Source organism: Entelurus aequoreus, linkage group LG25 (genome assembly GCF_033978785.1).
Source record: "Entelurus aequoreus isolate RoL-2023_Sb linkage group LG25, RoL_Eaeq_v1.1, whole genome shotgun sequence".
Lineage (NCBI taxonomy): Eukaryota > Metazoa > Chordata > Actinopteri > Syngnathiformes > Syngnathidae > Entelurus > Entelurus aequoreus.
Genome location: NC_084755.1, coordinates 32,375,766 through 32,390,431, shown reverse-complemented (window position 1 = coordinate 32,390,431; position 14,666 = coordinate 32,375,766). Strand labels below are relative to the sequence as shown.

Below are 14,666 nucleotides of genomic sequence, written 5' to 3'. Positions count from 1 at the left end.
TGTATATATATATATATATATATATATATATATATATATATATATATATATATATACACATATATATTTATATATATATATATATATATATATATATATATATATATATATATATATATATATATATATATATATATATATATATATATATATATATATATATATATATATATATATATATATATATAATATATATACACTACCGTTCAAAAGTTTGGGGTCACATTAAAATGTCCTTATTTTTCAATGAAGATAACTTTAAACTAGTCTTAACTTTAAAGAAATACACTCTATACATTGCTAATGTGGTAAATGACTATTCTAGCTGCAAATGTCTGGTTTTTGGTGCAATATCTACATAGGTGTATAGAGGCCCATTTCCAGCAACTATCACTCCAGTGTTCTAATGGTACAATGTGTTTGCTCATTGGCTCAGAAGGCTAATTGATGATTAGAAAACCCTTGTGCAATCATGTTCACACATCTGAAAACAGTTTAGCTCGTTACAGAAGTTACAAAACTGACCTTCCTTTGAGCAGATTGAGTTTCTGGAGCATCACATTTGTGGGGTCAACTAAACGCTCAAAATGGCCAGAAAAAGAGAACTTTCATCTGAAACTCGACAGTCTATTCTTGTTTTTAGAAATGAAGGCTATTCCACAATATTATTTGGGTGACCCCAAACTTTTGAACGGTAGTGTATATATACATATTTATATGTATATCAAGCATTAATACTGAAATATATTTCATATGAATCTAGGGTGAGAGATACAGTACACTGTGTGTGTATCATGGTATTGTGTTGCTGTCCATGGTGCTGATGCAGGGACAACATTGGACAACAGGGGGCGACAAAATCATCACGACCTGATCACTATAATAAAAAAGCCCAGAGGTCTTCACCTAGGGGTCCGTGGCCCCAGAGGTACTGCAGGGAGGTCGTGATATTTTTGGTTGAGTAGACGTTTTTTAACATATGTTTTTTGTATAGTCCCTGCATGTTTTTCCACAAATGTAAATGTTAATAATCACACATTAAAATTGAACCGACACACTGTAGAGTCGTTTATACTCCATGTAGCTTGCAGGTTTGAAATAAAAACCACAAATGATTATATTGTTGAATTAAAGTTAGAAGGCCTGCACAGAGTCCTGACCCCAACCCGATAGAACACCTTTTGGATGAATTATAACGGATACTGAGAGCCAGGCCTTCTCCACCAACATAAGCGTGTGACCTCACCAATGCGCTTTTGGAAGAATGGTGGAAAATTCCTATAAACACACTCCGCAACCTTGTGGACAGCCTTCCCAGAAGAGTTGAAGCTGTAATAGCTGCAAAAGGTGGACCGACATCATATTGAACGCTATGGGTTAGGAATGGGACGGCACTTCAAGTTCATATGTGAGTCAAGGCAGGTGGCCAAATACTTTTGGCAATATAGTGTATAACACTACTACTACAGTCCTAAACACACTTCTCAACATAGTCTGCCTAAATCAGGCGTGATGTCTTGACAATGTAATAGTAACGTTAGGAATTGCGATCAACATTAATCCGTGTTTATTTCATTTATTTATTATTATGCTGCTAGGACCCTGATGAGAGTGTGGAAATATGACCATATCACACCAACTCTCAAATCCCTTCACTGGCTTCCTGTTCCACTCAGGATTGAATTCAAAGTCTCCCTACTAACCCACCAGTGCCTCCATGGAAATGCCCCCCCTCTACCTCAAAGAACTACTCACCCCCAAATCCTCCACACGACACCTCCGCTCCGGACAGGCTAACCTCCTCCAACCTCCGAGGACAAAGCTACGAACAATGGGAGACCGGGCTTTCTGCTCCGCCGCTCCCAGTCTGTGGAATGCTCTCCCTGACCACCTGAGGGCACCACAGACTGTGGATGCTTTTAAAAAAAGGCTTAAAAACCTTTCTTTTTAAAAAAGCCTTTTTTTTTTTTTTGATATATGCATACTAGTTTTAGCTATTTGGCTGTTCTAGTTTTTATTTGTATTTATTTTTTATTATCTTTTTTTTTTTTTTTTTTAATACACTGTAGCACTTTGAGGTTGTTTACTCAATGTAAAGTGCTTTTTACAAATAAAATCTATTATTGTTATTATTATTATTATTACTGTTTGGACATGCTTTTGAAGCACACACGCGACCGTATTGGCACGTCACACAGAGCTTTTTTTTTTTTTTTTTTTTTTTTTAATTGAACAACAACATACATTTAATAATGCACACAAAAGTCAAGGCACTTTCAACATAACCAACAATCTACACATCAGGTTGAGCAAATCACGACATCCGCAAAACATGTCAAGGAAAGAAAACAAACGCAAATACAGATAGAGTATTACATTTGAATAAATAATAATAATAATAATAATAATAATAATAAAATATGAAAAGAAAATTTAAAAAAAATACAAAAACACAAATATGGCTACCTAAATCACTTAAAAAGATGTTTTCAACGAATATAATAATTTAAGGCGCGTCCTAGCGAGTGTACTTCCGGTTGAACCAGCCAATCAGAGCGAGGTGCGCTGGTCTTAATAAAAGCCATCGGTTGTCCCGCCCCCTTAGCTCACTTGCCCCTCTTCTTCGCCGTCACTACATCTCTAATCCACCACCACCGCGAAGATGGCGGCCCGGGTAAGAGCATCATAAACACCTGAATTATCATTCGTACTATTACACTGTTATATCGCGTTGCGGAACACGCTTTCTTCGTTCGTATCCGTGGTCAAATAGACGGCAAAATGTCGGACGAGCGTGTGCGTCGTCGCCCGTGTTCGTGTTTTTATTTCATCCGACATGAGTCGACGCCCGCGGCCGCGCCAGTGTGCCTAAACACGGGCGAGGTTGTTTCCAGCGACCGGAGGGAGCTCCATCAAGCTGCTTAATCCTGGGAGCTGCTTGCCCTTGAGCCGACGCTGCGGCGGCTCACCCGGTAATAAACTCCCGCTAGCATCTGACAGAATAGCGTGCGGGTTCATTGTGAGGTAAAAGACATACGGTGGCACTTTGTGGTTAGAACATGTTCAGTACGCATCCTTTGTCTTTTTATATTATTTCTCTCTGTTTACCTTACTGTATGTGATGCCAGGTAACATGATATCTTGCTGTAATGGAATCATGTTGGTTGTACTGTAAGTAAAAATAAAAAATAATTCATATATATATATATAAACACACACACACATATATATATATATAAACACACACACACATATATATATATATATATATATATATATATATATATATATATATATATATATATATATATATATATATATATATATATATATACATACATATATATATATATATATATATATATATATATATATATATATATATATATATATATATTATATATATACACACACATATATATATATATATAAATAAATATATATATATATTTATATATATATATATATATATATATATATATATATATATATATATATATATATATATATATATATATATATATATATATATATATATATATATATATATATATTTTGCTGTCTCATTCATAAAGTGAATTGGAGGCTTGAAATGTGTTTCCCTCTCATTTTCCAACTGCACTGCAGTATCAAATAGGGATGGGCAATATGGCCTACATCGGGGGTGTCAAACTCATTTTAGATCGGGGGGCCACGTGGAGAAAAATCCACTCCCAAGCGGGCCGGACTGGTAAAATCACAGCACGATGACTTAAAAATAAAGACAACTTTAGATTGTTTTCTTTGTTTAAAAATAGAACAAGCGCATTCTGAAATTGTACAAATATTAATGTTGTTGTTTTTTTTTACACTTACTGTATTTTTCGGAGTATAAGTCGCTCCGGAGTATAAGTCGCACCGGTCGAAAATGCATAATAAAGAAGGAAAAAAAACATATATAAGTCGCACTGGAGTATAAATCGCATTTTTTGGGGAAATTTATTTGATAAAACCCAACACCAAGAATAGACATTTGAAAGGCAATTTAAAATAAATAAAGAATAGTGAACAACAGGCTGAATAAGTGTACGTTATATGAGGCATAAATAACCAACTGAGAACGTGCCTGGTATGTTAACGTAACATATTATGGTAAGAGTCATTCAAATAACTATAACATATAGAACATGCTATACGTTTACCAAACAATCTGTCACTCCTGATCGCTAAATCCCATGAAATCTTATACGTCTAGTCTCTTACGTGAATGAGCTAAATATTATTATTTGATATTTTACGGTAATGGGTTAATAATTTCACACATAAGTCGCTCCTGAGTATAAGTCGCACCCCCGGCCAAACTATGAAAAAAACTGCGACTTATAGTCCGAAAAATACGGTATATATATATATATATATATATATATATATATATATATATATATATATATATATATATATATATATATATATATATATATATATATATATATATATATATATATATATATATATATATATATATATATATATATATATATATATATATATATATATATATATATATATATATATATATTTGTCACACCTTTTTGCTGTCTCATTCATAAAGTGAACTGGAGGCTTGAAATGTGTTTCCCTCTCATTTTCCAACTGCACTGCAGTATCAAATAGGGATGCAACATGGCCTACATTAGGGGTGTCAAACTCATTTTAGATCGGGGGCCACGCATACTTGCCAACCTTCCCGATTTTTCCGGGAGACTCCGGAATTTCAGTGCCCCTCCCGAAAATCTCCTGAGGCAACCATTCTCCCGAATTTGTCCCGATTTTCACCCGGACAACAATGTTAAGGGCGTGCCGTGATGGCTCTGCCTTTGGCGTCCTATACAACCTGTCGACGCGTCCGCTTTTTCACCATACAAACAGCGTGCCGGCTCAGTCACATGTTGTATGCGGAATCTGCAGACACACGTTAGTGACTGCAAGACATACTTGATCAACAGCCGTACAGGTCACACTGAGGGTGACCGTATAAACAACTTTAACACTGTTACAAATATGCGCCACACTGTGAACCCACACCAAACAAGAATGACAAACACATTTCGGGAGAACATCCGCACCGTAACACAACATAAACACAACAGAACAAATACCCAGAATCCCTTGCATCCCTAACTCTTCCGGGCTACAATATACACCCCCGCTACCACCAAACCCCGCCCACCTCAACCCCCCCCCCCCAATCTCCCGAATTCGAAGGTCTCAAGGTTGGCAAGTATGGGGCCACGTGGTGAAAAATCTACTCCCAAGTGGGCCGGACTGGTAAAATCACGGCACGATGACTTAAAAATAGAGACAACTTCAGATTGTTTTCTTTGTTTAAAAATAGAACAAGCGCATTCTGAAATTGTACAAATCATAATGTTGTTGTTGTTTTTTTTACACTTACATGTTGTGGTTAATAGTATTCTATCTTTATTTGTCCTTATTTATATTTTCGGAATAAATGATATGATAATGTTCATCAGTCAACTCATTGGTGTTCATTTTCAATCTATCAAGATAAAAAAATTATATCAAAATCAAATTCCATGTCCGTGGTCCTCATGTGTGCCGTGGTCCTCAGTATGCAGACAGCAGATACTGGTTGTACTCCCCGGTTCTCGGCCGCCGTAAGCTAAACTCCTGCTCCAGTTACGCTGTAAGTCACCAGCATGGTGCTTGGACTCGTCTGGAGGTGGATCTTCAAAAGTGCTCACAAGACAAGAAGCGTGTACTTATTAATGATGAGAGGCAATAATAATAGTAATGATAATAATAATAACAATAATAATAATGATAATAATGAGAGACGGGCAATGAAGATACAGCATCCGGAAAGTATTCACATTTTCTTATGTTGCAGCCTATGTTTTTGTCCTCAAAATTCTGCACACAATACCCCATAATGACAATGTGACAAGTATAGGTAATAAAAATTAACGTACTGTGATGTACATGTGATTATCTGTATGTTTATTTTTAATACCTCTACTTTTAACCCTGTGATGAGGTGGCGACTTGTCCAGGGTGTACCCCGCCTTCCACCCGATTGCAGCTGAGATAGGCTCCAGCACCCTCCGCGACCCCGAAAGGGATAAGCGGTAGAAAATGGATGGATGAATGGATGGAAATTACAGGATGTTATTTATCTAGTTTGATCATTTTCCTCCACTGATGTACTCATGTCTCATGTACTCATGAACATCATGTGGTTTACTTTGTACATATGTAGCATCATCTGCAAAGATACAAAGAATTGCTATTGCGACATCCAGTGGACACTTTTAGAACAGCTGTTTCTTTCATTCAAAATTTTCAGGTTAATTTTTATATTTAGCAAACTCATCCCGCGGGCCGGATAAAACCTGTTCGCGGGCATGATCCGGCCCTCGGGCCGTACGTTTGACACCCCTGGCCTACATCTATATCGCGATAAATAGCGCAGCCTCTTGCGATAACGATATACGGTATATCACGATATATTAGGGCTGGGCGATATATCGAATTTGTAAGATATATCGATATATTTTTAAACAAGGTATGAATTAAGAAAATATTGTAACATCCATATAATTTATTTCACGTTAAAATGACCAAACACTGCTTATTTGTTATTTTGTTGTGTTCCTTGTTCTCCCCCGCTCCCGGCTACTAAACCCCTTCTTCCTTCCAAGACGTGCTTGCAAGTGTTAGAACATCCATGATTGGTTGGTTGTTTACTATGATGAGTCACGATTGGTTAAGATTAGAGCAAAACATTACGGACAGGCCAATCAGAGGCAAGATAGGGCGGGAGGAATGGAATGGAAATCACAAAGTGCCTGCCTGCAAATGTATTTTTTTTATCCGAGTTTGATACATTTTGTATTATTTGCACAGCTATGTTATTTATTTTACGAAGAAAGAATATTTTTGTATTTTATCTATGTTAGGTAATTCTGTACTACTTAAACAGTTTCTTTTCTGTGCTGTTAATACCCATCTTGACTAACTGAGGTAATAAAAGTGCCAGTGACTGTTTACAGTACAGTTGTCATCCACTTCAATTTCACTGAGTATTGCTGAAAAATGAATATCTTTGTATGTATACTTTCACCAAAAAATATGTCGAGATATATATCGAATATCAAGTTTAAGTAAAAATATATCGAGATATACTTTTTCGTCCATATCACCCAGCCCTACGATATATTATATGGCATATAAATGATAATAAAACCATTTCAAAACGAGTTACATAGGCTCCTAATTTGGCTGTTCAGGTATGCAGGAACATATTGAGTAATTTCCTGTTCTATGGTTTTCTCAAACCCAGCAGGCACGAGACATTAGAACAACGTTGAGAACTTGTTGAATTAGGTCCTGACATTGAGCAACTCAAACATAACGTTGGTACAACATGCTTTTCGACGACATTTAATCAATGTTGGGTTCTGACGTTGATTTGACCATTGAAATTTGGTCATCATAATCAACGTTGTATCAACGTCTTATGCCTTCTGGGATACTATTATTATTCTAATTGATGATTCACTGTTAATAGCTGGTTACTTTTGGTTGTAACATGGTTCTATCTAATAATGATTCATATGTTGTTTCAATACTGTACACATTTGAGTAGGGATCTAATGCCAAGTAGTTATGGGGCAGTATTGGCCATAACAATGCTGATCATTCAAATTTTCAGGATCATTTGGTTGTTCAATTTTTGATCACAAATATAATCAGACAAATACACAGGGTGGTAATTTAACATTATCATTTAAATACTCAAATCATTTCCTTATTCCTTTTTATTGCATGCAATATTTTGAGCTGAATAAAGTCATTACTACTATTGGCTCTTATTTAAATCCTTTGGTTTTTGCTGTTTTTGTCCAGTGACTCATTTCCCTATCAAAAGCGACAAAAAACGGTTTGTGAATTATGAAAAATATTTATTTTATCACTGTAGTATTGACCATATACTGATACTCCACTTGGTAGGGTTACTCCTGATATTTGTATCGATCTTCCCACCCCTTTTGACATACAATAGCTCTAGCTTTAGCATTAGCATTATTGTATCCTCTTATGGTGTGCAGTGTAGCATTTTTTGCTAGTCCTTGTAAGTAGGGATGGGTACCGAATTTGGTACTTTAATAGTCACCGACCGAATTCCGTTGGTACAACCGGGTATTGATCAACGTAAACTTACACCCCTGGGTTTGTGTTTTCTTGTTTGCCATGGGTGCTGATTATTTTCACCTGCCTCTGATTAGTGTTCGGGATGCTCACCTGCTCCCAGGCACTAATCATGAACAATCATGAACTAATCAGAGAGCTATTTGCTCTACTTTTTGCCACACTCAGTCTGGATGTCTTGTTTGCTTCGCACAACAGTTATGTTCGTTTACCTTTTTGATTCCTGTTCTAAGCTTCGCCATAGCTTCCTGCATTTTGTGTATTCCTGACTGATTTATGGACAATAAATAATTTTCCTACCTGCACGCTGATTCCGGAGTTCCGTCTGCATCTTGGGGAAACGATCCACGCATTAACATGCGACCCCGCCGTAACAAAAGCGATAAGTGACATAATTATTTGCCTAAATAGACTAAAATAAATAGTTGACAACAAAGCAGAAAACAGGTAAAAATGTTTTAGCAACTTGCTAGAAAGTTCCACCACTTTTGTCTCTGACTGCTCGCCCACAGACATGCTTTTTAAGCAGACATTGAAGCAAATTACCCCATAAAACTGCGAGAGCCAAAATACTCGTGTTCAGAAAATGTTGACTTTCATTGCACAAAATCCTTGAAATTGCCACAAATGCGCCAGTACTGAGACCGACTACAGCTCAAGTTATTTTTACTTCCGTAAACACTGCAGTGCGTGCGACGTCATGACGTCATGTCGCATGTGGGTCAGATTGCATTCACATTGGACATCACATTTTTTGTGAATTGGACATCCGACAGTGTGAATGCAGCCTTAAAGGCCTACTGAAATGAATTGTTTTTATTTAAACGTGGATAGCAGATCCATTCTATGTGTCATACTTGATCATTTTGCGATATTGCCATATTTTTGCTGAAAGGATTTAGTATAGAACAACGACGATAAAGTTCGCAACTTTTGGTCTCTGATAAAAAAAAGCCTTGCCCCTACCGGAAGTAGCGTGACGACACCGGAGGAAGGGCTGCTCCCATTTTCCTATTGTTTACACCAGCAGCGAGAGAGATTCGGACCGAGAAAGCGACGATTACCCCATTAATTTGAGCGAGGATGAAAGATTCGTGTATGAGGAACGTGAAAGTGAAGGACTAGCGTGCAGTGCAGAACGTATCTTTTTTCGCTCTGACCGTAACTTAGGTACAAGGGCTCATTGGATTCCACACTCTCTCCTTTTTCTATTGTGGATCACGGATTTGTATTTTAAACCACCTCAGATACTATATCCTCTTGAAAATGAGAGTCGAGAACGCGAAATGGACATTCACAGTGACTTTTATCTCCACGACAATACATCGGTGAAGCACTTTAGCTACTGAGCTAACGTGATAGCATCGTGCTTAAATGCAGATAGAAACAAAACAAATAAGTCCCTGACTGGAAGGATAGACAGAAGATCAACAATACTACCAAACTGTGGACATGTAACTACACGGTTAATGCTTTCCAGCTTGGCGAAGCTTAGCAATGCTGTTGCTAACGATGCCATTGAAGCTAACTTAGCTACGGGACCTCGACAGAGCTATGCTAAAAACATTAGCTCTGCACCTACGCCAGCTCTCATCTGCTCATCACGACCCGTGCTCACCTGCGTTCCAGCGATCGACGGTACGACGAAGGACTTCACCCGATCACCGATGCGGTCGGTGGCCCGGAGACGGGGGAAGTCAAGGTGAGGTCGTTTGGCTAGCGCGTCTGCTATCCTCAAAGTCCTCCTGGTTGTGTTGCTGTAGTCCGCCGCTAATACACCGATCCCACCTACAACTTTCTTTTTTGCAGTCTCCATTGTTCATTAAACAAATTGCAAAAGATTCACCAACACAGATGTCCAGAATACTGTGGAATGTTGAGATGAAAACAGAGCTTTTTGTATTGGATTCAATGGGCTCCGAATACTTCCGCTTCAACCGTTGACGTCACACGCAAACGTCATCATATCGAAACGTTTTCAGCCGGAAGTTTGCCGGGAAATTTAAAATTGCACTTTATAAGTTGACCCGGTCGTATTGGCATGTGTTGCAATGTTAAGATTTCATCATTGATATATAAACTATCATACTGCGTGGTCGGTAGTAGTGGCTTTCAGTAGGCCTTTAATTGCTCAGATAGTAATGTGTTAATACAAGGGAATGGTGTTTCTTGATGGGGAAAGAGGTTAATGTCTCTTGTATTCAAGTTAGCATTAATGCTAGCTAGTGTTAGCTTGCTTCTCCGGTAAATAAGCAGTGTCACCGGTCTATGACTTTATCAAAGTGTGATCAATCATGGCTTTATTATGATTTTAATTTCATTTTTACGGCAGTTTATCATTATACTGTTTTTCGTTCCATCCCTAACATGTAATTCATTAATACCTGTAATGTTCTTATGTGATAGATTATTGCAATCATCACACCTAATGTGTGAACATCCTTCTAAATGTAGACCTGTTGAAATAACAGGCTTACATTTTTATTATGAAGCTGGGAGAATTCTCCTTCTCCCTGCAGACGGCAACAAGATTAAAACAGAAGCAATTTTTTTGCGTCTGAGCAATTCGACCTCTTGCCTGTGACTCAGCACCCACAGGAGCTCCGCTCATACACATTTTTGAAGGCCATACATTTGTAGTTGTCACCATCATGACTTGTAATAAAAACTAATGGTGCAAGTTACAGAATAACTTTCAAAACATGCAGTTTATTGGCACATTTCTGAGTAAAGTACCTCGGTTTTTTCATCCTTTGCTGTGTAATGTAAATCCAATTAATTCATTCCAGACACCTGAAATATTAACATAGAACATTTTTTTGAGAATAATTATATATTTTTATGCAGAAACAACTAGTTTGTGTAATGCTTGGCCGTACAATAACTGTAAACGAAATTGTATACACAAACCAGAGCAAAATTATGGCAAACATTTTCGTTGAAAATCGAATCATACGAAATGTAGGGTGTACAAAAACTAAGGTACGCACAATATAAACAGTAAAAACTAGCGATGTGCCAAATGATATCGACTGATTTTTGTGAAAAAGTATGTGATCGGCTATTGCCAGTGTTGGGTTAGTTACTGAAAACCAGTAACTAGTTACAGTTACTAGTTACTTTATTTCAAAAGTAACTCAGTTACTAATTAAGTTACTTACACCAAAAAGTAATGCGTTACTGTGAAATGTAACTATTTAGTTACTTATATATATATAATTATTTTTTTAAGGCCCCCTTTAATGCCCTTTTAGCCTTCATTTCAGTACTGTTATTGCACTGGAGAATAATACAATGTGTTGATCAACTTGACATGCATTTGCATCACTGAACTCTGCTAAGCAATGTGGTCTACATACAACACACAAAGACAAAGATATGTTTCAAAGGGCCAATTTGTTTCAGGCCAGAACAAATTGACAAAACTATTTTAAATATATATATACGTCATCATCATGGCGCCGATGAAGGCTGCCTCGGTGCTCTCGTGCGCTCTGTTTTGTTTGTTTGTCCTGCGTGACGCTCAGCGGGCGCTCGCAGGACAGATCTTTGATGTGGAACGGTCTTTTCCTGACTCTCTTGTTATCGTGCTTGGTGACTTTAACAAGGGAAATTTGAGCCAGGAATTACCAAAGTATAGACAGTTTATTAAATGCCCGACCAGAGAGGAGAACACGCTGGATCACTGCTACACTACATTGAGCAAGGCCTTTCATGCAGTCCCGCGCGCTGCTCTTGGACTATCAGATCACGTGATGGTGCACTTAATCCCTTCATACAGACAGAGACTGAAACTGGCTAAACCTGTTATGAGGAACATTAAGTATTTCACCGCCGAGTCTGTGGACGAGTTGCGTGCTTGTTGGGAAACGACAGACTGGGAGGCAATTGGAGCGGCCACGAACAATCTGGACGAGTATACGGACACTGTGACCTCATACATACAGTTCAATGAGGCGCGCATCATTCCAACGCGCACCAGGGTTTGTTATAACAACGACAAGCCCTGGTTCACACTCAAGCTCCGACAGCTGCGCAAGAAGAAGGAGGCTGCGTGGAGAAGCGGGGACCGAAGTACATACAGAGAAGCGAAGCACCACTTCACCAGGGAAGTGGAGAAAGCTAAATCTGTGTACTCTAACCGTCTACAGGAACAGTTCCGCTCCAATGATTCTGCGGCAGTTTGGAGAGGTCTAAGGGCCCTTACGAACTATAAGCCCAAAACCCCCCAGGCCCTGAATGACCGGACTCTCGCCTCAACACACACTACTGTCGTCATGAACGGCCTTCAGCTCATCAAAGCCGTGCTCCCCCCACCATCACCCTCCCCACCAATGCCAGCACATCATTAAAGGAGTTAAAGGACTAAAGGACTCCAATGACATCACAGGACTCCAAAAACATCATAAGACTGTAAAGACCCTCTCCATTAAAGAAGAGGATGTACGCCGGCAGTTCTTGAAGCTGAATACGCGGAAGGCCCCCTCCACTCTCAGACACTGTGTGGACCAGCTGGCTCCTGTCTTCACTGACATTTTTAACACCTCTCTGGAGCTGTGCCGCGTGCCGTCCTGCTTTAAGACCTCTACCATTGTCCCTGTCCCCAAGAAAGCACGGATCACAGGACTAAATGACTACAGGCCGGTCGCGCTGACGTCTGTGGTCATGAAGTCCTTTGAGCGCTTGGTCCTGCCCCACCTCAAGGACATCACCGCCCCCCTCCTGGACCCACTGCAGTTCGCCTACAGATCCAACAGGTCTGTGGATGATGCAGTGAACCTGGCCCTCCACTTCATCCTGGAGCATCTGGACTCCCCAGGAACCTACGCTAGGATCCTGTTTGTGGACTTCAGCTCTGCCTTCAACACCATCCTCCCTGGACTGCTACGAGACAAGCTCTACCAGCTCAGCGTGCCCGACTCCCTCTGCAGTTGGATTAATGACTTCCTGACAGACCGAAGACAGCACATACGGCTGGGGAAGATTGTCTCGGACAGTCGAACCACAAACACTGGTACTCCTCAGGGCTGTGTACTCTCCCCCTGGCTCTTCTCCCTGTATGCAAACTGCTGCACCTCCAGTCACCAATCCGTAAAACTGCTCAAGTTTGCGGATGACACCACCCTCATCGGGCTCATCTCGAATGGCGATGAGTCCGCCTACAGGAGAGAGGTGGACCGGCTGAACGCCCAGAAAACAGTGGAGATGATCATGGACTTCAGGAAAGTCACAGCCCCACCATGCCCCCTCACCCTGACTGACTCTCCCACCCCCGTCCCCATTGTGGACTCCTTCCGTTTCTTGGGCACCACCATCACCCTGGACCTCATCAAGAAGGCCCAGCAGAGGATGTACTTCCTGCGGCAGCTGAGGAAACTTAAGGTGCCGACCGAGATGCTGGTGCAGTTTTACTCAGCCATCATAGAGTCCATCCTGACCTCCTCCATCACAGTGTGGTTCCCCGGCGCCACAGTCCAGGATAAGAATAGACTGCAGCGCATTGTACGTGCTGCTGAGAAGGTGATTGGCTGCAAGCTCCCATCCCTCCAGGACTTGTTCTCCTCCAGGACCAGGAGGCGTGTGGGTCGGATCACAGCTGACTCTTCTCACCCTGGACACACAATATTCTCCCCTCTCCCCTCAGGCAGGAGACTACGCTCCATCCAGACCCACACCTCCCGCCACCTGAACAGTTTTTTCCCCTCGGCCATCAGGCAAATGAACAATAACTCCTAACAGCAGCTCCTTGAATTCCTTGAATCCCTTCTAAGTCTATCTGATAGCTCAGTCACAGCTCTTTTTATACCAAATATGTGTTATATGTGTTTTATGTCGCACGTTTGCACCAAGAAAAATTCCTAGTTTGTGAACCCGTTCTCAAACAATGGCAATAAAACTATTCTGATTCTGATTCTGATTCTGAAATAGCTGCAACATAACATACATAAGTAACAAACAGCATAATAACCACATAGCTGTAAACCAAGGAAGGCACACACTACATACACAAAGCCTAACCAGGCGTTTTTCTCTCTCGAGGAATTCTGAAATAAAATCATGTCTGAAGCCCAGAACACTCTACACGTTTCCTCAGTTTTAGTTTAGAGATGAGGAAAGATTGGCCAGGCCCACTAGCATCCCTCTTTATGTTTGTGAACTTTATAGTCTATACATTTAGAGTGATGTGATAATCAAACACTCTAGAAGTCTAGAATGAAAGAGTATATAAGAGAATTGACAGAGTGTGTACCTTCAGTGCGCAGTGCCTCGTTAAAATCCAACCGCTGTTGCTTAGGAGGTGAAGTGTGTCTCTCTTTACTAGCTTTGTCGAAGCATGTTGCTTTTGTAGCTCTTTCAGCAGATTTTAATTGCTAGGATAGGATCTTTGATGCAAGACACAACTTACATTTAACTAAAATTGTATTTTCTTTGTGGTCTACAAAAGAGAATATCTC

The 14,666-nt window shown here is 39.7% G+C and overlaps 1 protein-coding gene across 2 annotated transcripts in view; it reads left to right on the top strand.

Moving 5' to 3' along the window:
• Positions 1-2,607: 2,607 nt before the first annotated feature.
• LOC133642170 (vesicle-fusing ATPase) overlaps positions 2,608-14,666 on the top strand; it is an 86,389-nt gene continuing 74,330 nt past the window's right edge. For both annotated transcript variants that reach the window (XM_062036236.1, XM_062036234.1), the window contains exon 1: positions 2,608-2,674. In XM_062036236.1, coding sequence (XP_061892220.1) covers positions 2,663-2,674 — 12 coding nt within the window. In that variant the 5' untranslated portion in view covers positions 2,608-2,662. The remainder of the gene's footprint in view (positions 2,675-14,666) is intronic.